This window comes from Dermochelys coriacea, chromosome 25 (genome assembly GCF_009764565.3).
Source record: "Dermochelys coriacea isolate rDerCor1 chromosome 25, rDerCor1.pri.v4, whole genome shotgun sequence".
Lineage (NCBI taxonomy): Eukaryota > Metazoa > Chordata > Testudines > Dermochelyidae > Dermochelys > Dermochelys coriacea.
The window spans coordinates 7,882,834-7,906,315 of NC_050092.1; the positions used below are offsets into that span (position 1 = coordinate 7,882,834).

At 47.6% G+C, this 23,482-nt stretch overlaps 1 protein-coding gene across 4 annotated transcripts; it reads right to left on the reverse strand.

Annotated features, from left to right (window-relative positions):
* Positions 1 to 510: 510 nt before the first annotated feature.
* On the reverse strand, positions 511 to 21,843 carry SIRT6 (sirtuin 6). Of its 4 annotated transcripts, none has more exons than XM_038383892.2 (8): positions 21,624 to 21,843; positions 20,680 to 20,807; positions 13,632 to 13,814; positions 5,925 to 6,032; positions 4,629 to 4,724; positions 3,312 to 3,392; positions 2,170 to 2,293; positions 511 to 984 (listed from the first exon to the last, which is right to left on the reverse strand). In XM_038383892.2, exons 1-8 carry the CDS (start codon positions 21,687 to 21,689, stop codon positions 637 to 639), a joined length of 1,134 nt encoding a protein of 377 aa, XP_038239820.1. In that variant the 5' UTR covers positions 21,690 to 21,843; the 3' UTR covers positions 511 to 636. The 4 variants fall into 4 exon arrangements, with proteins under 4 accessions (XP_038239820.1, XP_038239821.1, XP_043358406.1 ...); XM_038383893.2 differs by having other exon boundaries at positions 5,973 to 6,032; positions 21,624 to 21,842; XM_043502471.1 differs by lacking the exon at positions 13,632 to 13,814 and having other exon boundaries at positions 5,973 to 6,032.
* Between the last annotated feature and the right edge of the window lie 1,639 nt (positions 21,844 to 23,482).

The following is a 23,482-nucleotide window of genomic DNA, read 5'->3' on the forward strand; positions in this document are numbered from 1 at the left end:
ATCTCCGTTTGCCCATCTGTAAAATGGGAAATAAGCATCACCCCTCCTGAAAGAAGCGTGCACGTGTAAATGCGACATCTTCAGGTGAACGGCTCACGAGACGTGCAACAGACATACCCACGTTTCCCGATTACGGCAGGGCTGCAGTTCTCATGCCGTGGGCAATGCAGGATTTGAGGATTGTGAACCCATCCAGATTTCAGCTCATCGGTGCTGTCGCCTAACTGACTAAGCGCTGCTGTCCTTACTCAAGGACAAGTCCTTTAGCTCCTGCAGCGCCTCCCACAACAATGAGCCGGACCTTGTAGCCCTTAGGCCAGATCTGCCAGAGAAGTCGAGGGAATTCTGCAGTCCTTCCCCAAGCAAGGCAGATGGCAGCGTGTGGGTCAGCAGCCAGCCACCCTCCCTCACTCTGGATGGAGCAGTGGCAACTCACCCCTACACCGTAAGCACTGCTGGGTAGCTGGAAACCAGCTCGCCCACGACTGGCGATGCAGCTGCACAGACACACACCATTGAAGTATATTTAATACTTACAAAATGGGAGGTGATATTTCAAGGTATAAAAAGGATGGTAGGAAAAGCGGCCCAGGCTAGCTGTTAAGACCAACGACCAACAGCCAAGACGTGGGTAAGTCAGGTGAGCAGCGACTCCACTCTCACTCTCTTGGCTGCTACAGGGCTGCGGCCTGAGTCAGGACTTTCCTGTTTCAGACTGACACTGTGCTCCTCGCGTGCCGTGCCGAGCCCCGGGCATGTCCCGTCAGCCCCCTCTGCTGTGCCATTGTGGTGGGAGCAGGGCTCTTCCTTGGCTGGGCGCTGAGCGTCCGGGTCGAGTTTTAGGGCTGATTCAGGCTTCACAAGCTCAGAACTCTCCACCACTGCTGGCCCCGTCCACTCGGGGATCTCCAGACCAAGCTGCTTCATCAGCCTTTTCATGACTTCATCCACATAGCCATGGATGCGCAGGTCGGCTTGCCGGTCCTAGGGCCAAGAGACAGGAAAGTGGCTCAGGAAGCTGATGTCGCTCCAGCCTTAGCACTTACACGTGCATCCAGAGGGCAAGAGCCTTTCAGCTCTACAACAGGCCACAATCCAGCCCAGCTCTGGATCACCATCCAACAGCTCTCTGGTCGCCCAGATGACAGGAGCTGGTGACCTCCTTTTCCTAGAGAAGCCCCAAATGCAGCCACCGGCCCCTACTATGCGGCTGCTCTCTCCCCATTAGGACAGGCGGAGGTCAAAGCTGACTTGCCTCGGGGAATTCCAAACACCAAGCAATTTGAGGATTCTCTCAAGGGAGCCCTGACCTCAACGATTTCGCTCGTTTCCAAGGGCTCTGCGTGCGCGTGTGAATTGGGCGAGGCCTAGCAACTTGCATCACACCTTGGATTAACTCTCAGCTCCGCACTGAGCAGGCAACATTTGAGACAGATTTCAAAACTGGCCCTACAATTATCTCGATGTAGAACTAAGGGGTGAGTTGGCGGTGTAAGGAGGCAGGATTATTCCTCCTGAAGTTTAAGAGACAGGAATCTGTGCGGATTTCAGGAACACCCACACCCAGTGAGTATCAAGACAACTAGAAATGTAGAGCCTTTCAACCAAGATGTGAAATAGACTGGTTCAATCACTACAGAAAAAGTTCTGTAGGGAAGACTCCTGCACTGCCTGGAACAGGGACTAGATGACCCGAGTGGTTTTTTCCACCTCTAACCTTGATACATTTTGCAGATCTTGGAAACAAACTGCCTTGGTTATGTAACAGGATCCTAATGATTAGGGTATTCGAGGGAGGTCGGAACATAAATAAAACTGGTCAAATTCTATAGTCTCGCAGCAAGGACTTAACTCGGGGGTTTAATTAACACACAGGATTCCATTTCACCTGGGGATACGTGAGGGGTTTTGATCTGCCCGGAAGGTTTATTTTTAATCACAGATCTAAGGTCTTTGGTAATGGGGACCCAGCATGTTTACTTACTAAACTAGGTTGATTTCTTCTAGCTGGCATTGTAAGCGGGCCACCTGGCTCCTGGACTGACCCACTTTTGCAGGATTCAATCAAGCACCCACGAGTGCTGGGTGCTACGGCTGGAATAAAAGGCCTGTCAGACTGTAGCTGGGCAGCTCTGAGCTCAAGGCGCCAGTCAAAGCATTTTAACTCACATGCTTTGTTGCTTGCAGATTTACTATGACCAGCTTCCCTCCTTTCCTTTTTGTGAGCAGGGGTAGATTGCCACTGGGTTTGATCTGAAGAGAGGTCCCCAGAGTGACTGACAGGTCAGCTTTCCTGCAGGTGGAAAATAAAAGAGTGAACCCTTGAAAGGGAACAGAGCCAGTATGAATGACTAAAGTCCCCTCCTCTAAGAAGACAAAAGGCCAGACTCCTGCCACAATGCTACACATTGGTCTTACTGCCCCTCTGACAAGCCATATGTTACAAGTGTTATAATAAACTGCATCTCAACTTAGGTTCAGAATTGGAACCTGTGAAACCAGGGAACAAAACCCCATTTCAAATGATGTGCAACAGACTTGGGGGCAGGGACTCTCTCTCTTCTGTGTTTGAACAGCATCTAGCACAATGTGGTCACTATGCAGTATAAATAAGAATGAACCAGGCCTTGGAAAGTCTTGTAAATATCCACTCAGCCCCAGCAGCAACAATTAGATGTCCTTTCATTTCCTCCTGGGTACTGTCCCTTTATACTGAAAGACCTGAGAGGCAGGGACTTATTTACTTGGCACTAGTCACTTAATGTACATTGCTACGTCCTCTTAAGATACTTGATCAATAATAAGGAACGAGACCCAGGAAATATCCTTCCCTCTTGAGGAATACCACAAGCACCTGGGATCATCCAACCACCACCTCGCTGGCAAAAGCTGTTGGTTTCTGAATGCTTCATTTACCCCACTATCTGCAAAGCCCTTTGGTGATAGGCCAGGTACAATCTCCGTCTCAAGAGGAAAAGGGGATCTGCTTAGGGGATGCACTCAATACACTTTATTTGACTCCTGGAATCCAATAGTAACACGTTTCCATTGCAATTTATAATTCTGGCCAGCTACAATCACTCTTAAGGATTAGCCAGGGTTAAAATCCTGGAACAAAAGGTCAGTGAATTGGGAATGGCAGGTCAGATTCCAAGTATCTGAACAGCCTAATTCATCCCAGCAGATGGCAAGAAGCTTGGAGAGGTCTCATAGCAACAGGTTTCATGCTGAATGAGTTATCACGTGGTTTTATTGAAGTACCAGGTTTTAAACAAAAGGGTGTCAAAACACAGTGCTGTGGAAAGCAATACCTGCAGGCATCATCTGCTAGACTGAGGTCCCGATCAGGCAGAGAATCTTCCCAGTCTAAAACAGTGTCTATTAACTTTCCTCTGGAAAAAAAAATCCAACAGGAAACAGGGTTAGCTTTGCTCTCAGACAACGAAAAAATCAGGGACAGGGACCCCACTGCAGAGCTGCTGAGGAGAGGCTCTTGATTTCCATATCCAATTAGCTCCATTTGTAAGATGGATTTTCTAACTCCTGCCTGCATAAGTTCAGCAGGGGATCTGAGAGTCAAGCTGGGTTCAGCAAACAAGATTCTGCGGGGCAGATTCTGCCATCAGTTACACCTGTAAAGCCCCCGGCACTGAGCTCAGAATGTGGCTCTGCAGCTGGAACTTTGTTAACAATTCTGTGATGATGGGTGAGAGGGAATGGACTCCATGAGATTGACTTTCTGTTGCTCTGGACAACATGCAGTCACTGAAACCAGTCCATACTGGGTGCGAAGAGCTACTAAGTCAGAACGGTGGTATCCTACACCCAATTTGCACTGGTGTAAATGACCCTAGGAGGTGCAGAGGCGTGGAGAATCAGGCCCATTTGCTCTTGCCCAGACCTACATTCCATTAACAGGAATGAGCAGTAGTAAGAAGTGTGTCACTGAAGATGGCAAGTGCATTTGAAATGTACACAGAGCAGATTTGCGGATGCCATTTTCACAGAGCAACTTTTCCAGCCCTAAGCCCAGCTTGCGATGAAAATCACATTGCAAAGAATCTCCACCTTAAAGCTAAACAATTAAAAACAAAGCTAACATAACTAATGCAAGCAGCAGCAAGACAGAGTGGAAGCAAATATACTGCTACAGGAGAGAGAATGCACCTCTACACAGCAATCACACAATGCAGCGCACTTCAGCCACAATGGACCCCATGTAGCCAGTATTCAGGGAGCAACAGAAGGGGGAGATGTTCAAAGGGCACCTAGGTACCCAATTCCAATTGACAGACAATGTGAATTGGGTGCCAAGCTCCCATTTGTACCTTTAAAGATCAGTCTCTGCTTTTCATAGGAGAGAGTTTAACAGACTGAACCTGACCTGAGGGGGTTTGAGTGTAGGAACTCACCCACTCCTAACACAGAGACGCAAACGTGAGCCGTTGTTCTTTCCTTGAGTACCTAGAAAAGCCCTCCAGGTACGCTCGGACTGCGCCATGTGGTAAAAACCAAAGGCACACACATCCAGGAAATGGTGGAGTCCAGGAGTTTCATAATTGGTACGTTTTTGCAGGATGCAATTCTGCCCTTCCTTTCCCCCGAGGCTGTCATTCCAGGATACATACCGGCAGGCACGAAGCCCTCTTGCTTTGGAGACGTCGCATAGCCTGCCTGTCGGCTTGAGGCCCATGGTGCCCACGACAGCGTCCCGCACGTACTGCCTTCACATGCAATGAGAAAGGATGCAATTCAGGGTGTGAGACAAAACAAGAGTCTGTTCACAACTATTAACATGCAAGTGTGTTGATAAGAAAGATGCTAGAATGCACCCACCAGGAACAGGGAACCGCGGCCAATGGGAGCTTCGGGGGAGGTACCTGAAGGTAAGGGTAGTGCACGGAGCCCTCTGTCCCATCCCACCCACCCCCGGGGCCACAGGTACGTGGTGCTGGCCGCTTCTGGGAGTGGCATGGGGCCAGGGCAGGCAGGGAGCCTGTCTTAGCCTCGGTGCGCGCTGCTGCCACCCTGGAGCCGTTCAAGGTAAACTGTGCTGGGCCGGAACCCGCACCCAGAACCCCTCCTGCACCCTGCACCCCCTGCCCTGAGCACCCTCCTGCACTCGGCACCCGTCCCTGCACCCCAATCTCCTGCCCTGAGCCCCTTCCCATACTCCACATCCCCTCCTGCACCCCAACCCCCTGCCCCAGCCCTACATTCGTGGCCTTGCATGCAATTTCCCCACCCCTGTTCTAGACCATGCGACTGAGTAATGGGAAGGAAGATATAAAGGCAGAAAAACACTGAGAATCATGCCCCTTTGGTGCTAAGAGAAGCTGGAGATGAACATTATTGGCCAAATCCATCCCCAGCGTAACTAGTGAAGTGAACAGTTACACCAGGGATCAATTTGTCCCTACACCATAGTTCTACCCATGGGAATCTCCCTCTCAAGGAGTTTAGAACAATAATTTCAGAATTTAGGATTTGTATTTCCTAGAATCAAAAGGCAAAATCCAAACTGCTGTGATCTCTTATTCTTATTTGGCGAACATATATAAACAAGACCTGGCTACATGGAGAGACCATTGATATTTAAACTGGGCATGACCAATATGAGGAACAGATTACAGGAGCTGTGAGGATCTTCTATGGGGACACAAGTTAGCGTTCTCACACTAAGTGGCAAGATTTAGGTGTTTATTCAGGATTTGTATGGAACAGATTTGCTCATATTGCATGCCCTGTGCTCTCTGCATCATGGGCTTATCTGCCAGAAGCTCACGCAATGATCGAACTTGACTCATGCTAGAACAAACAGTTATACAAGGGAATCCAGAACTGCAGCGACCATCTGTACCCCAGAGACATGCCCAAGGGCTACAGCGCTTCTCAGCACCATGGCAGTGGAGAGACTCACTCACGCTGCCTTTTTACAAACGAGTGTGTCTTGACCGGCAGGGATGACATACTTGCTGCATTTCACACATTCCTCCACAAACATGTTGCCGTGCAGCTCGGCCAGCTTGTCCCTGCAGAATAAACAGCAAAGGTTAGTGGAAACCCAGAGGCAACGCTGCCCCTTGGTGACTCAGGTTGCTCAAGAGACTCTTATTTACAGCCATCGTGGATACATCAGGCCCACCCAGTCTCTAGTTAAGGTTCTGACAATGTCTAGCTCTGGTGAAAGGGGTTGTTCTGGATGAAACACTCCTGTGCTGGCAGGGATCAGGCCATGTGGCCCAAAGGTTTCTGTGATGGCAACACCGTAGGTTGAGTGACCCTAAAAGGTGAGCCATGTTATTTCCTTGCGCGCCATCTCCTGCTGGCACCCTCAGTCTTGCTGCCAGTTTCCCACAGCTCCCCAAAACCAAATAAACCCACAAGCCTAATCCAATGCAGCTGTCAGGATCCCCTTTGTTAGTATATTGACTCCTAATAAATAATAATGGGTCTTTTTCTGAATGTTTTTTGTATTCTGGTAGCATGTAGGAGCCCAAGTCCTAGATCAGGGCCCCACTGCGCTACGTGGTGCACAAACGGAACAGAGAGAGACTGTCCTTGCCATAAGGAGCTCACAATCTAAGCAGGTTCAAATGAAAAGCCAGCAGTTCTGTAAGTTAAACACCACAACAGCATTTCCACTCTAGCTGCTACCGGAATACAACTAATAACAGCCCGTGCACTGTGTATGCATGCAGTGAGAGTCCCTGCCCCCAAGCATTTACCATCCAAATAGACAAGACAAAAGATGAGAGGGGGAAACAGGCAATGAGAGGGGAAGCGACTTCCCCAATGTCACAGCAGGCAACTAGCAGAGCCAGTAATACAATCCTGGTTTCCTACCTGCCAGTCCAGTGTCCTATCCACTAGACAGGGGCTCCCAAGTGGTGATACATGTACCCCTCATGGTACCTCAGCTTGACATTCCAGCCATTCACTTCACAGTTCTTTGAGAAGGTGGCACATGAACTACTCAGGGAGCCACTGCACTAGACGATCCTGCATCTAACTAGTTAGGCCTCCTGCCCTTTGCTACATGGCCTCTGATGTAATGATGCATGTTTACCAACCTGCTTGCTCTTTCAGCACCTAGTCCACTATGAAGTTTCACCCAAACCAACCCAAATGCACCGAGACATGCTTGACTAATGCTAAAAGTAGGCATTTAAAAAAAAAAAAGTTTGGAATAGAACGGTACTGTTCTCCCATGATTATACTGCCACCATTTAGATGTAACAACATGTGGCACAGCATCACACCCCACACTAGAGGTACAATTTTCACTGTGAAATGCTAGAGGAGAAGGAAGGAGGAGTTTCAGATTGCAAACACCAACCACATTTTTGATTTCTTCCCCCTGTTCTGGACCTGACCTGAGATTTTTATTTGAGATCAGTAATGAAATGAGTCCAGAGCTTCTCTGATTTTTTTAAAATTATGATTATTTTATCCTTGCACGGTTCCACTTCTTCGCTGTTAATGACATCAAAAGATTTACACAGAGACTGCGACAGTAGCGCAACCTGATCTGTCAAGTACCTCGGAAACCACCTTCCACTGCTTCTGTAAGATCAGTGCCTCTCTGTAAAGTCCTTTGTTGTGGAAAGTGCATGATTTGTTTTGATCAAAGTTCCCCTTGTGCTCAGTACAACTTTCAACATCTGCTCACCGGATGCAGATGCAAAGACACAGCTTCCCTGAGTTTGGCAGTCAGCAGCTGGAAGCTGGGCCAGCAACCACAAGGCTGACTGTAGAATTTCAATAATTCTTCGGCAAGCACAACGTACACCCTTAGGCTCCGGTTCAACAAAGCACTTAAGTGTATGCTTAAGTCACGTTGACTTCAATGGGCTTAAGTGCTTTGCTGAATCAGGGCCTTAGTGAGGTTTACATGAGCTTATAACAGGGGGACAGTCCCCTTTACAGTAGTAGGGACAAGGAGATTAGTCAACATCTGTTTTGTGATGTGTCCCTTTAAGGTTCCTGGGATTTTTAGAGTGGACAATGTGCAGATGGGAGAGAGGACGACAGTCCCAGGGGAATAGTTAATACTTGGGAAAAAACCAGGCTACAGTTTCTTTAAGGGCCTTCTCTTCTTCCACTCTTGGAGTCCCAGAAAACAGGTATTGACTGACTCCTTTTCTATGGTTATGATGGATCATATTAAAGAAGTTCTGTATTAAAACCACAAATGAGTTTGATTCCCCATAGTTTAAGTTCCAGGGTATTACTAATTAAGAGGTCTCTTGGTTTTTGGTCTCTTATTTTTACTGTTTCTCTCCCTCTCCGTGTGAAACTTGCAAGCTGCGAATTGTGTTAGTACATCCTAAGACAGAGTCTGTTCTCAAAGCAATGCTTTGTAACAACTTCTTACACAGAGAGAGACTCCAAGCGATACTTTGTAACAACAGAAACAGCACCCAGAGATTCCCTGCCCTTTTGTTGTATTCATCTCACTTTGTTAACAATTGTGATTAAAATAGAGATAGAGGATGTACGTGGATAGATGCTTAGTATGGATAATAAATGAATGATCAGGGAGGTGCCAGCCTAAGAATCCAGTGTCGATGGGCCGAAGAAGGCGTTAAGTGGAAACACCAGAGGACCCACGGAGGGCAGACTGGAATCCACCCAACAGCCTCAAGGATGGGAGAACCAAAGAACAAGGTAACATCTGGCAGCACGGAGCTGTCAGGAATGTGCCATCTGCTGATTGATTCAGCAACAGCATGATGAAGCAATTCCCATAGACTGGCAAAGGAATAAATTCCTATAAAAATGGACTCTAGAAACTAAGAACTTTGGGGTCTGATACTGCAAACCAACTTCCAGGAGCATCGGATGAGCATCTGACAAGGCCCTGCTCCCTCCTTGTGTCCAGGCCACCTGGCCAGTGGCTTGGCACAAGCAACTCTAAGGCTGGTAACTATAATAACAACCTCGCAGAACGTACCTGTGTGTGTGTGTGGGTGTGAATAAATATGAAATTGAATGGAATGTTATAGTTATAACTAACTGCTTACTATGATTCTTTCTGTATTCACAATAAATGTGGCATTTTGCCTTATTCCCTTTAATAAGATCCTGCTGGTTTTTATTTTATTGGTATAACACTATTACCCTGAGGGGGTATAGTCAAGCTGTTACAGTGCTCAACCCCCATATAGAAGTAGTTTAGGATGACTGCTCCAGAGAGCTCACCTTTTCCCCACTTAATCATCATTGTCTGGATAAACAGCAAAGGCATCTGTCATACTTTTCTCTGTACTCTTAGATAGTATCTTCAGAAACTTGGAAACAATATTCTTTTGAGGAGGAGGAATGGTTCCCATATGAAAGGCAGTACTATTAAGTAGAATATATGGATGCATCTGGCTATGTTCAGGTCATTTCTCATATTAAACCAAACATCTTGCATTAATGACAAGGTTAATTCTTTTGGTTCTTCCTGTTGTTTTTCTTGTTTCTTCGCTTACAATTTTAACTGTGGGCCTGGGCATTTAAGTCTGTCTGGAAAAGAATATCCAGGGCAAACTGCTTCAATATTTTCTTCAAATTGCTCAGTTTTTGCTACATGGTGAAATTAGAGTAAGAGAAGGCTGCAACTCTTATCAAGTCAAGTCTTTGCCTTTCAGTTATTTTAATGGCATAGCCACTGTTTGATCTTTGCCATTTTTTGGTGTTAATGATGAACAGAGATTGTTCCTGAATGAAATTGATGTAGAGCTGCTGAAAAGCCCAGCCCTGGGACAAGAAAAGCATCTCACGTGCAGGCTCAAACTCAACGTTTTGCTTTTCCACTTCAATGAGCAAAATTTCATTCAATGACCTTTGATCTTGAAGAAAAAAATGGGTTTCCTGCAGTCCAAGATGAGTGCGGATGCTTTCTACTTATCAATGCTTGGCAGTCTGAATATTGTCAGTTAGACAGAATTGTGTATTTTCACTTCTCCAGACACCTGTTTTCTACCACTTCAATCTACCCATTTTTTGTCAGAAATTCACATATTGATATTTGGCAATTAGTGAGCATTTGCCATATTGGTCAGTAGTTTTGACATTTACTTTAGCTATGAGGAGAAACTGCCACTTTCCAAATTCAATACTGAAGCCTAAAAATACATTGAGCCATCCTGCTTTGGACAGGACCCGATCCATCAGTTGTGTCCATGTAATCTAGATTCTAACAAGTTTCAGAGTAGCAGCCGTGTTAGTCTGTATTTGTAAAAAGAAAAGAAGTACTTGTGGCACCTTAGAGACTAACAATAAGCCCTAATAGTTCACAGGTTCACACATTTCCCTAATATGCAAAGACAGTTACCACCACCCACTAGCCACACACCCTTCAATAACCAGCGGTTTAATGTATTCCCCTTCTGTTCTGGGCTTTTTTAGGCAGTTCGGTTGCTTTCCTATTGTTTCAATCACTTCCTTTTTACCATTTTAGAACTGTTGAAATTTTCATTCATAGATGGAAATGAGAGTCTAGTATTTCTCTCATAAAAAAACTTCTTTCAAACATGTGTTCATATCAGTACTTGAGAGTGACACACAGGCCTTCCCAACACAGAAACTGCACCAGTTAAACTAAATCAGTTAAAAAAAAAACCCTCACCCCTTCAATTTAACTGCTGCAAGTGTGTGTATGCACTAGACCACAGAAATAAAAATAAAAAATAAAAAAAAAAAAGAGAGACCAGAGGGATCAAATGGGACAGCCCAGTAATTCTCAAACTGTGGGTCACAACCCCATTTTAATGGGGTCACCAGAGCTGGTGTTAGACTTGCTAAAGCCTGAGTCCCACCGCCCGGGGCCAAAATTGAAGCCCGAGGGCTTCAGACCTGGGTGGTGGGGCTCAGGTTACAGGCCGCCTGCCTGGAGCTGAAGTCCTTGGACTTTGGCCCCCCTTGCCTAGGGCAGTGGGGATCGTGCTTTGTCCCCCTCCCTCCTGCCTGCCCGCCTAGGGCGGCGGGCCTCAAATGGGCTCAGGTTTTGGTCCCCCCTCCTGAGGTCGTGTAGTAATTTTTGTTGTCAGAAGGGGGTCGCGGTGCAATGAAGTTTGAGAACACGTGGGATAGCCCATAGTCACAGCTCTCATTAGAACGTTCTTGAGGTGTGAAGTTGGCTCATTCACAAGAAACTGAATCAGATTTGTAGAGAACAGTGTTTTTTCTAATCACTCCGGTCTGACTTTGTCAAAGGGCCGTTTGTATTGCTAAGAAAAAGAATTAAGCTCTGAGCTTCCTCATGGGACAAGAACATAAGCAAATATCTCCTCAAGCCAGACAGCTGCTAGATTTGCTCTTTAGCTAACACTATGTCATGCTATTTGTAAGTTGCACCTTCTCTAAGGAAGCAAGTTCCCATTCACACATCCGCCTCAGCACCACTTCCTTTATATTTTCTTTCTTGAATTAAAATTGCATTCTCGTCTACCAGCAGTGTCCGATTCAGGCACTCCAGCACACAAGGCAAATAACCCATTTGTTTGAAGTGCTAGAAATGTTCTGTCTGGGGTATTTTTATTGTAGATTCAAGTTTCTGTCGAAGGAAGAAGCTGCCTTTTCCAGACTGAGCTAATGGAAAGGCCGGTTCCTTTAAGGTCGTTTTTGAAGCTGTCTTTACCTGACTAAGTGCAGCTCGGTCTCTACCGCCATACATGGGGGGATTGGAGAGATTGCATCCACACATCAATCAAGTGCACAGCGTGCAGGTGGGGGCACACAGCCATGCGGTTTTGGACTTTATTATAATGAGAATGCAGGAAGAGAAACAAGCAAATCAAGTAAACCACAGTGCTGCTAAAACGAAGATTAACCTGAAACCCAGGACTATCTCCCCCTTGTGCCCCTTCTAAAGTGTCACAGATCTATGTGGGAAAGCATAATTTCAAGGTACTCCAGACCCAGTCAGGAGCCAGTAAAGGTTTTCTCACTGAAGAGAGGGGGTAGGGATGGAGTTTATTAACCTTACCTGAGGAAACCCAGTTTACCTAAAACAAAAACTACTGCAAAATGCACTACTTGGAGATGAATCACATGAGAAGCTTTACTTGCACAGAGCAGTGAAAGGGTTAAGACAGCCAAGTTAGCCTTTTTGAAATGAGTTTGATGTTTTTACTCCAGTTCCAAGGGACAGGTGTCCACAATAGGCCACAAACCGCACCCCTGTTGGTAGTTTTCATAAAGAAGCCAAGGTCTGACTAGGTTACAGAGACCAAATTCCCCTTTCTCCAATGGGTCCCTCTAGATTAGCACTGAGGTGCATGGACAGAATGGCCTGTGGGAAGGTTGCTGGATCTGATCTGCAAGAAGGGACTTCAGTCTCCAAGACGAACAATCCAGCACTTGTCACAAGCATTACCATTATCTGTGTCAGCATCATACTAGTAAAGGGAAGCTGACCTTGCTCTAAGCAGAAGCACAGACATGCCAACTTAAGAGGTGTGGTAGCCAATATGCAGTCTAAGGAATTTATCCTCCCTTTGAACAGAGATGCAGCCCACAGAGACTACAAATCCCAGCATGCAGTTTTCCATCCTGAACGCCACATGCTGGGATCTGTAGACTTGGCAGGCCACTCCTGCCTCTAAGGGGTGGTTGCACTTTGTTCCTATGTGCACGCAAATTCGGCTCTTGTAAGGCAGGCTATGCAGCCATCAGCTGAACTTTCATTCCCTCTCTATCCCAATACACCTCCCTACAGACACAGTGTAATTCTGTACATTCTTTCTGTACAGCTCCTTGTACACTAACAGTGCTCTATAAATATTAGTACAATTTAGATCAGCTTACAGCTTGTGACCAAATGGAAGTTTTCCCATTTTCGCTTGAAAGGGTCCTACAGACATACACAGAGTAGAACTAGCAAGCTTAGATGACAGCTCCCCATAAGCCCACAATGGGAAGGTGATGGCAGAGCGCATTGATGTAACCTGTCCACAAATTCAGTCCTTACAGACACAGCCAATCATGATGCTTCCCATGGCCAACAATACCGGCTGCTTTACATGAGCCAATGTAGGCCCTCTAACACAGCGAGTGGGTGCTAGATCTTGTAGGGTAGGCCAAATCCATTTGTAGCAAGTCCCAGCACAGCTTTGGGAAGGAGTCCTGGAACTATATAGGTCATTGCCCTTAAACAAAATAAGGTCCCGCCTTTAGAAATAGCTACACAGGAAGAATTGGGTTTAGGTTGGTCCATGGTACTACCACAAGAGCATTCGATAGTGCTGATGCTGTTAGATCTGACTCTGTCCTAGTCCCACAGCCTCGCCCTCTCTTTAGATCCAATGCAGCTTATTTTCCCCAAAGGTATCCCGCAGTCCCCCCTAACCACACACTCACTATAGCAGTGGGACTAACAGCTATAACAAACATGATTAAGAAGCCATGTTGCTTCTAAAGCTGAAGGGGTTCGGGCCCCAGGCATTGCTTTCATCTCAGGAGAGCACTGAAGTATTAATACCTATTTTGTTACAAGCATTAGTCGAGATTTGTGCAGCATCCACACACACACTCCTACAAAGCTGCACTTGATAAAAAGCAACAACAAGTCAAGCTTTGATGCCTATTACAGACATCTGGGCCCTGCCGGGTCGAGAGATGGATAAGGGGAGGTGCAGTACCGTGGGAATCCAGAACGCACATGCAGGCCATCCACGTTTTGGCTAACCAGGAACTTCAAGATGCCGACTCTCTGCAGCTCCAGCAGCGCCATGTGGGTCTTGGAAGGCCTCGCATTCTCAAAGGTAGTGTCAAACTTGGGGGACAATCCCCTCTCCTCCATAGTCCATACGCCATTGGGCCCCCTGTTTGGGGGGGCAGGGAAGGGAAAGAAATCAAGTTATAACTGGAAGTAGCAGGCATTAAGCAAGAGTCAGCAGACACCATGTGAGCTCTAATTAAGGGGGAGAGAGCAAAGTGAGTTGCTAAATGAAGGTGACCTGCTATCATGGCATTTCTTTCCTTGATGTGATAAGAACATGGCTGGGCCCTACAGCTGTAAACTTGGTGCTTAATTCAGTGCTACTGCGGACAACATTTTAACATTAAAAAGTAACTAGCAAGATGGAAATGAGAATGATAACTTCTGCACTGACCCAAATCAAATTTGATGCTGAAAGTACAGGCACAAAGAGTGGGCAGTACTGGAAGGACAGCATACAACAGAGGGCAAGGTCCAAAGGGCCTAAAACCGAAAGGGGGGCACTCAAAGCTGCCTGTGGACCACAGGGCATGATTAAGGCGCAATGACATGAGGCTTAATTAGGAGCAGCTGGGGGAGGAACCACTGCCTGACATATCAGTAAGAGCACAATCTCTGCAAATGAGGAAGGAGGGACGCCTAGATGGGAAGGGAAGCCAATGGCATAGTCCACAACAGTCTCATTTCGGCCAAATCCAGAGGCTTGCTCAGTGGTGACATGAGGCATACCACATGGAGTTAACATACAACATGAATGCTGAGGAGACTGTCGATTGTAGCTGGAGGGTCAACCAACAAGAGGCTGTAAGAAAGAAAGATGCACTTCATCTTCCCTCCCCTTGCTCATTTACCTGCTAGGACTCTGTCCGTGCACAAATTGCCCCTCATTTACCGCTGTGTAACATGCACTTATCCTTTAAGTAGCCTCTAAATTCAACCTCAAGAGTATCTCAGAGTCACTGAATGGGGAACGTGTGTGTGTGTTGGGGGCTGGGAGCACCGTGTGGTTAGCTGGGCACAAATCAGAAATCAAGAGACTGAAGAGACCTACTAGGTCAGGTCCAGGGCAGGATTATACCGTAGGGAATATTCTCCAGTGCTTTGCCCAATCTTAAATGAATTGAGCAATGCCACTTCCATTACTTCCCCTGAGAGAAGTCCACAGTCCAAGATCTTTCCATTATCAAATGCTGAGCTGCTTGTGTCCCATTACTCCTGGCTACATCCCCTTAAAACACTCTTCCCCCCACCCCTCAACCTTTACACCCTTCAGAAGGAACACATGCCAATGTGTATTCTAGACTGTGCTCCCTACCATGGGACCTTGAGCAGGTCAATTCACTTCTGTGGCTCAGTTTCCCCATATTTGAACATGGATAGTAATACTCTCATACCTCCTAGTAAAAGCACAAGTCTGCAGTCCAGAAGAGCCACCAAGGAGATTCTGGGCACCATTATATTACCACTTAGTAGGATGTTCCAGAGGAACCCCATTCAGTTTAGACTCAGAATCCCCTCTCTAACAAGACAGGCTGACAGAAGCCACAACTACTGAAAGTGAAAGTTACCAGCCAGGAACAAGCATGATGGGACATTTTACTGTGCCAAAAAACAAAGTTTGCAGCCAAAAGCATAACAGGAATTGCACTGCCCAGACAGCGAATGTGCATACCCTGCTTCTAGAGCGGCTCAGATAGGTCTGCAGAGAAACAGCACCACCTGCCGTTTCAGAGGAACAGATGGGCCTAGAAAACAGAAGGAATCAACAGAAAGAACGAGGAGGACTTGTGGCACCTTAGAGACTAACACCTTTATTTGAGCATAAGCTTTCATGGGCTAAAGCCAACTTCATCAGATACATGCACTGGAAAATACAGTAGGAAAAAATAAATAAAATATATATATATCTATATATACACACACACACATACACACACACACACACACAAACACACACAGAACATGAAAAATGGGGGTTGCCATACCAACTCTTAACGAGACCAATTGATTAAGGTAGGCTATTATCAGCAGGAGAAAAAAAACTTTTGTAGTGATAATCAGGATGGCCTATTTCCAACAGTTGACAGGAAGGTGAGAGTAACAGCAGGGGCAAAATTAGCATGGGGAAATAGTTTTTAGTTAGGGCAATGACTCATCCACTCCCAGTCTTTATTCAAGCCTAATTTAATGGTGTCTAGTTTGCAGATTAATTCCAATTCTGCTGTTTCTTGTTAGAGTCTGTTTTTGAAGGGTTTTTGTTGAATAATTGCGACTTTTAGGTCTGTAATTTAGGTCTGTCCAGGGAGGTTGAAGTGTTCTCCGACTGGTTTTTGAATGTTATAATTCTCGACATCTGATTTGTGTCTATTTATTCTTTTGCGTAGAGACTGTCTGGTTTGGCCAATGTACATGGCAGAGGGGCATTGCTGGCACATGATGGCATATATCACATTGGTAGACATGCACGTTAACGAGCCTCTGATAGTATGGCTGACGTGATTAGGTCCTATGATGGTGTTGCTTGAATAGATATGTGGACAGAGTTGGCAACAGGCTTTGTTGCAAGAATAGGTTCCTGGGTTAGTGTTTTTGTTGTGTGGTTGCAGGTATTTGTTTCAGGTTGGGGGGCTGTCTGTAAGCAAGGACTAGCCTGTCTCCCAAAAATCTGTGAGAGGAGGCATTGTTCTTCAGGACAGGTTATAGATCTCTGATGATGCACTGGAGAAGTTTTAATTGGGGGCTGAAGGTGACGGTTAGTGGCTTTCTGTTACTTTCTCTGTTGGGCCTGTCCTGTAGGAGATCACTTCTGGGTACTCTTCTGGCTCTGTCAATCGGTTTCTTCACTTCAGCAGGTGGGTACTGTAGTTGTAAGAACGCTTGATAGAGATCTTGTAGGTGTTTGTCTCTGTCTGAGGGGTTGGAGCAAATGCAGTTGTATCTTAGAGCTTGAGTAGACAATGGATCGTGTGGTATGGTCTGGATGAAAGCTGGAGGCATGTTGTGGTCAGTAGGGTTTCCGGTATTGGGAGGTGTTTATGTGACCATCGCTTATTAGCACCGTAGTGTCCAGGAAGTGGATCTCTTGTGTGGACTGATCCAGGCTGAGGTTGATGGTGGGATGGAAATTGTTGAAATCATGGTGGAATTCCTTAAGGGCTTCTTTTCCATGGGTCCAGATGATGAAGATGTTGTCAATGTAGCGCAATTAGAGTAGGGGCGTTAGGGGACGAGAGCTGAGGAAGTGTTGTTCTAAGTCAGCCATAAAAATGTTGGCATACTGTGGGGCCATGCAGGTATCCATATCAGTGCTGCTGACTTGAAGGTATACATTGTCCCCAGATGTGAAATAGTTGTGGGTGAGGACAAAGTCATGAAGTTCAGCCACCAGGTTTGCCGTGACAATATCGGGGATTCTGTTCCTGATGGCTTGTAGTCCATCTGTGTGTGGAATGTCGGTGTAGAGGCTTCTACATCCATAGTAGCCAGGATGGTGTTTTCCGGAAGATCACCAATGCACTGTAGTTTCCTCAGGAAGTCAATGGTGTCTCGAAGATAGCTGGGAGTGCTCGTAGCGTAGGGCCTGAGGAGGGAGTCTGCATAGCCAGACAATCCTGCTGTCAGGGTACCATTGCCTGACATGATGGGGTATCCAGGGATTTCCAGGTTTATGGATCTTGGGTAGCAGATAGAATACCCCTGGTCAGGTTTCTAGGGGTGTGTCTGTGCAGATTTGTTCTTGTGCTTTTTCAGGGAGTTTCTTGAGCAGATGGTGTAGTTTCTTTTGGTAACTCTCAGTGGGACCAGAGGGTAATGGCCTGTAGAATGTGGTGTTAGAGAGCTGTCTAGTAGCCTCTCGTTCCTATTCTGACCTATTCATGACGACGACATCACCTCCTTTGTCAGCCTTTTTGACTATGATGTCAGAGCTGTTTCTGAGACTGTGGATGGCGCTGTATACTGCACGGCTGAGTTTATGGGGCAAGTGATACTGCTTTTCCACAATTTCATCCCAGGCACATTGGCAGAAGCACTCTATGTAGAAGTCCAGTCTGTTGTTTCGACCTTCAGGAGGAGTCCACCCAGAATCCTTCTTTTTGCAGTGTTGGTAGGAAAGTCTCTGTGGGTTAGTATGCTGTTCAGAGGTGTGTTAGAAATATTCCTTGAGCTGGAGATGTTGAAAGTAGGATTCTAGGTCACCACAGAACAGTATCATGTTCGTGGAGGTGGAAATGTACCTGACGCAAAGCCCTGACTTATAGATGGCCCATCTAGTCCAGTATACGGTCTCTGACAGGGATCAGTGTTAGGTATGTCAGAGGGAAGACGCACAACAGGGCAATTTTGAGTGATCCATCCCATGTCATCCACTCCCAGCTTCTGGCAGTTGGACGTTTAGGAATTCCTGGAGTATGGGGTTTCGTCTCTGACCACCTTTGGCTAGTAGCCATTGACTGACCTACCCTCTATGAACTTATCTAGCTCTTTCTTTGAACCCAGTTATACTTGTGGCCTTCACAACATCCCCAGTAACAAGTTCCACAGGTTGACTGTGTGTGATTTAAAGAAGTACTTCCTTTTGTTTGTTTTAAACCTGCTGCCTATTAATTTCACTGGATTTATATAGTGGCATTATGATATTTTCTGTCTTATTATCTATCCCTTTCCTAATGGTTCCTAATATTCTATTACCTTTTTGACTGCCACGGTATGCTGAGCAGATGTTTTGAGGGAACTATCCATGATGACTCTAAGATCTCATTTTTGAGCGGTAACCGTTAATTTAGACCCCATCATATGTTGTATACTTGGTATTATGTTTTCCAATGTGCATTACTTTGCATTTAACACCACTGAATTTCACTGGCCATTTTGTCACCCAGACTGCCAGTTTTGTGAGATCCCTTTTTTTAACTCTCTGCAGTCAGCTTTGGACTTAACTATCTTGAGAAATTTTGTATCAACTGCAAATTTTGTCACCTTGTTGTTTAACCTTTTTTCTAGATCATTTATGAATATGTTGAACAGCACAGGTCCCAGTACAGATCCCTGGGGGGTGCCACTATCTAGCTCTCTCCACTGTGAAAACATACAATTTATTCCTATCTTTTGTATCCTATCTTTTAATCAGTTACTGATCCAAGAGAGGACCTTCCCTTTTATCTCACGAATGTCTATTTTGCTTAAGAGCCTTTGGTGAGGGACCATGTCAAAGGTTTTCTGAAAGTCCAAGGACACTATATCGACTGGATCACCCTTGTCTGCATGGTTGACACCCACAAAGAATTCTAAAAACCTTGTGAGGCATGATTTCCCTTTACAAAAGCAGTGTTGATGCTTCCCCAACATATCGTGTTAATCTATGTGTCCGATAATTCTGCTCTTTATAATAGTTTCAGCCAATTTGTCTGGTACTGAAGTTAGGCTTACCAGCCTGTAATTGCAAAGATCACTTTTGGAGCCCGTTTTAAAAATTAGCATTACATTAACTACCCTCCAGTCATGTCACACAGAGGCTGATTTAAGCGATAGGTTACATACCATAGTGAGTAGTTCTGCAATTTTATATTTGAGTTCCTTCAGAACTCTTGGGTGAATCTCATCTGGTCCTAGTGACTTATTACTGTTTAATTTATCAATTTGTTCCAAAGCCTCCTCTACTGACACCTCAATCTGGGACAGTTCCTCAGATATGTTGCCAAAAAAGAATAGTTTGAGTGTGGGGATCTCCCGCTCATCCTCTGCAGTGAAAACCGATGCAAAAACTTCATTTAGCTTCTCCGCAGCAACCTGGTCTTCCTTGAGCGCGCCTTTAGCACCTCCATCGCCCAATGGCCTCACTGCTTGTTTAGCGGTCTTCCTGCTTCTGATGTACTTTAAAAAAAAAATTGCTGTTCGTTTTTGTGTCTTTTGCTAGTTGCTCTTCAAATTCTTTCTTGGCCTGCCTAATTAAACGTTTACACTTGACTTGCCAAAGTTTATGCTCTTTTCTGTTTTCCTCAGTAGGATCTGACTTCCAGTTTTTAAAGGCTGCCTGTTTGCGTTCTAACTGCCTATTTTACTCTGCTGTTTAGCCACGGTGGCATTTTTTTAGTCCTCTTACTGTTTTGTTTTCATTTGGGTTATACATTTAGTTTGAGCCTCTATTATGGCGTTTTTAAATAGTTTCCATGCAGTTTGAAGGCGTTTCACCTTTTAATTTCCATTCACCTAGCGTCCTCATTTCCCCCCCCCCCCTTCTTGAAGTTCAGTATTACTGGGGTTATTCTATATTGTTGTTACACTATTAACCAGTATGCACAAATAAGCTATAAAAAGAAGACACCAGATACCAAGTACTGTCACTGCGTGGGTTGATGAAAGTTAGGTGTGGGAGCTAGCCTTGGAGAATCATCTCACTGACTTCAGTGTCTCATCACAGCCCACTTTGGCCACTAAATAGCAAGCTTTTGACTTTGGGAGAGAACTAGAGCAGAGACTATAGACAGAAAGGAGAGGAAACCTCCCACCTCCATTTATCAGAGGGTTAGAAAAAAGGGAATTTTCCAAAAGTAACAGTTATAAGGCACTAAAGAAATGGACTATTTTTCCTACAGCACTTAACACACAGGCTAACTGGCCAAGTATCAGGGATGGAGCCATAAGACAACTACTCGTTTCTCATTAATGAAATATTTTCACTATAAATACAACAAATACGATCACTAACCCAGCAAAATAACACTTGCACTCCCACAGCATCTGTACTCCAAGGATCTCCAAGCACTTTATAAACATTAACCTTTTGCCAAACTCAGACACATTTTCACAGGTGGGGAAACTGAGGCACTGAAAGGCAAAGTGACTTGCCTATGGTGAGTCAGTGGCAAAGCCAGGAATAGAGCCCCCAAGTTCTAACTCAGCACATCACTCTGACCACTAGCCGACACTGCTTCAGTGATTACTGATATTTCTTCAGTCAGTGCCTTTACCTGAAGTCAGGGATCCCGGAAGCCGTACTGATCCCGGCTCCTGTGTGAAACACTACATTGGAAGAACCCCTTATCAGGTCTGCTAACGCACGCACTTTCCTCTCCAGCTCCTCTGGCGGGTCAAAAATCTGTGGGGAAAGGAAAATGGAAATGGAGAGCCAGAGAGACGTGTCCCCGCCATGCCAGCACACCGGAAGGCGGATAAGCCATTGCACCCAGGCCACCACGCTGAACTGCGCGGCACGCCGAGTACAAGATCACAAGTTGACCGAAGGGGAAAAAAAAGTGTATTAGCACGGCATGAGGATAAACCAGTGCTGGCTGCCAAACCCCATGGCCTGGCACTGGGAGCCAGCAGGTACAAGGCCTCAGGATGTTCAGATTTAAACCTCAAATCTGCTTCAGTGAGGTGAGGAGTCAGCGAGGGGAGGGAAAGCACCCCTGTGGGGGGGGGGGAAGTGAGAGGAAGCACCCACAGGGGGGAGGGGAGCGCAAGGCCCCGTTGGGGGGGAAGGGGAGAGCCCCCGGGACGGGGAGAGCGCAGGGCCCAGTTGGGGGGGGGGGCTGTGGGGAGGAGGGGCTCCGTTGGGGGGAGGGGAGCGCAGGGCCCCATTGGGGGTTTGGGGGGTGTCTGGGGGAGGGGAGCTCAGGGCCCCGTTGGGGGGTGTGTGGGGGGAGGGGCTCCGTTGGGGGGAGGGGAGCTCAGGACCCCGTTGGGAGGTTTGGGGGTGTCGGGGGGAAGGGAGCTCAGGGCCCCGTTGGGGGAAGGAGGGGGGAGGGGAGCTCAGGGCCCCGTTGGGAGGGCTGTGGGGGGGAGGGGCTCCGTTGGGGGGGAGGGGAAGAGCTCCCGGGGGGGAGGGGAGCGCAGGGCCCGTTGGTGGGGGAGGGGACCCCGGGGGAGAGTGGGAGGCCCGGGGGGGGGGGCGCTGCTCCTTCGCTCGCACCTCGGGGAGGCCGCACTTGCCCTTGTCCGAGTAGGGGGAGAGCCCGGCCGCGTAGTTCACCGACATCGTCCCGTCGGCCCCGGCCCAGCTCCCAATAAAGTTTTCCTTGTTGTCAATTCCTCTCGGGCAGGGGAAGGGCGGAAGCGGCCGGGCAGGGCGGACTGAAGCCACCGCCTCTCAAGCCGCCTGCGCAGAGCTGTCAGGACCGCGCCGCCCGGCGCCATGTTAGCTCCGGGCACGACTGGCCGGGCCCCGGAGCCCGAGGCCGTGGGCCGTGCCCGGTCAGGCCGCACGGAGGCTGGGTCTGGCTGGGAAACGGTGGTTCTGAGGGTTTGCAATAAGAGAGTTTGGATGACTCCGCTTTGCCCTCTGTTCTTCGAGCCGGCCGGGGGGGGGCAGTTTTAGGGTTGCCAGGCGTCCGGTTTGGAGGCGCGCGCCCGGTCGAAGAGGGACCCTGGCAGCTCCGGTCAGTGCTGCTGACCGGGCCGTTAAAAGTCCGGTCGGCGGCGCGGCGTGGCCGGGCTAACCCAGGCTCCCGGCCCGCCCTGGCTCTGCGCGCCCGCCGGAAGCGGCAGCATGTCCCCCCTCCGGATCCTACGCAGAAGGGCAGCCAGCGGGCTCCGCACGCTGCCCCCACCCCAAGCCCTGGCTCCGCAGCTCCCATTGGCCGGGAACCACAGCCAATGGGAGCTGCAGGACAGGACCTGCGGACAGGGCAGAGGGCAGAGCTGCCGGGCTGCATCTCTGCGTAGGAGCCAGGGGCGGGATATGCCGCTGCTTCTGGGAGCTGCTTGAGGTAAGCGCCACCCGGAGCCTGCATCCCTGACCCCCTCCCGCACCCCAACCCCCTGCCCCAGCCATGATCCCCCTCCCACCCTCCAGACTCCTCAGTCCCAACCCAGAGCACCCTCCTGCAACCCAAACCCCACATCCCCAGCCCCACACCAGAGCCTGCACCCCCTGCTGGAGCCCTCACTCCCCCCCCACACCAGCCCCCTGAGCCAGCCTGGTGAAAATGAGCGAGTGAGTGAGGGTGGGGAGAGTGAGCCACAAAGGGAGTGTGGGATGAAGTGAGTGGGGGGCGGGGCCTTGGAGAAGGGGTGGGGCCTCAGAGGAGGGGCAGAGCTAGGGGGCGGGGCAAGGGTATTCAGTTTTGGGCAAGTAGAAAGTTGGCAACCCTGGGGTTTTGACATATTTTCTAGTTTTCCTCCATAACTGTGAGGTCTAGAACTTTAAAAGAAAAATACATGCAATCAAAGATTCTAACATACAGTTGCCTCTGGGTGCTGGAGCTTTAAGAAATACCCCAAATATCACAAGAGTTGCAATAAATTCACCAACGTTGGCTTTGCTGCCTAAGGGACGCATAAGATGACTGGCTGCATTTAAGGGGGTCTGTGGAATGCCTGGAATGTAGCTACAGAGTCCTAAAATGTATCTCCTGGGATCCTAAAATGTGGCCCACATGCTCTCTCCCATTAACCATATGGTGAGAACAAAGCTGTTTTTAGTGTTGGCCTTCTCAAGCTATTTTTAGACGTCTCCCAAGGCCAATGCAAGCACACGCGCAGGTCCCTTACTGTAATAAAGTCTAGGCTCTTGTGTGTTTTTCCCATCATATTTTCCAAGAGACATTTTTACTGTACCTTTGTTTGGCAGGGAAAGTACCTCCTTGTCCATCTACAACATGCCCACCATGCTACAGTTGTTATAGGTAAATAAATCAATGATTAGAAAACACAGGCCCCAGTCCTGCATGAAACTCTGTGTTGGGTGTAGGGGGTCTATCTGCACAGTGATCAGTACAGAAGCAGGGCCATAGCACTGTCTAGTGATTAGAGCCTAATGATTATGGGACA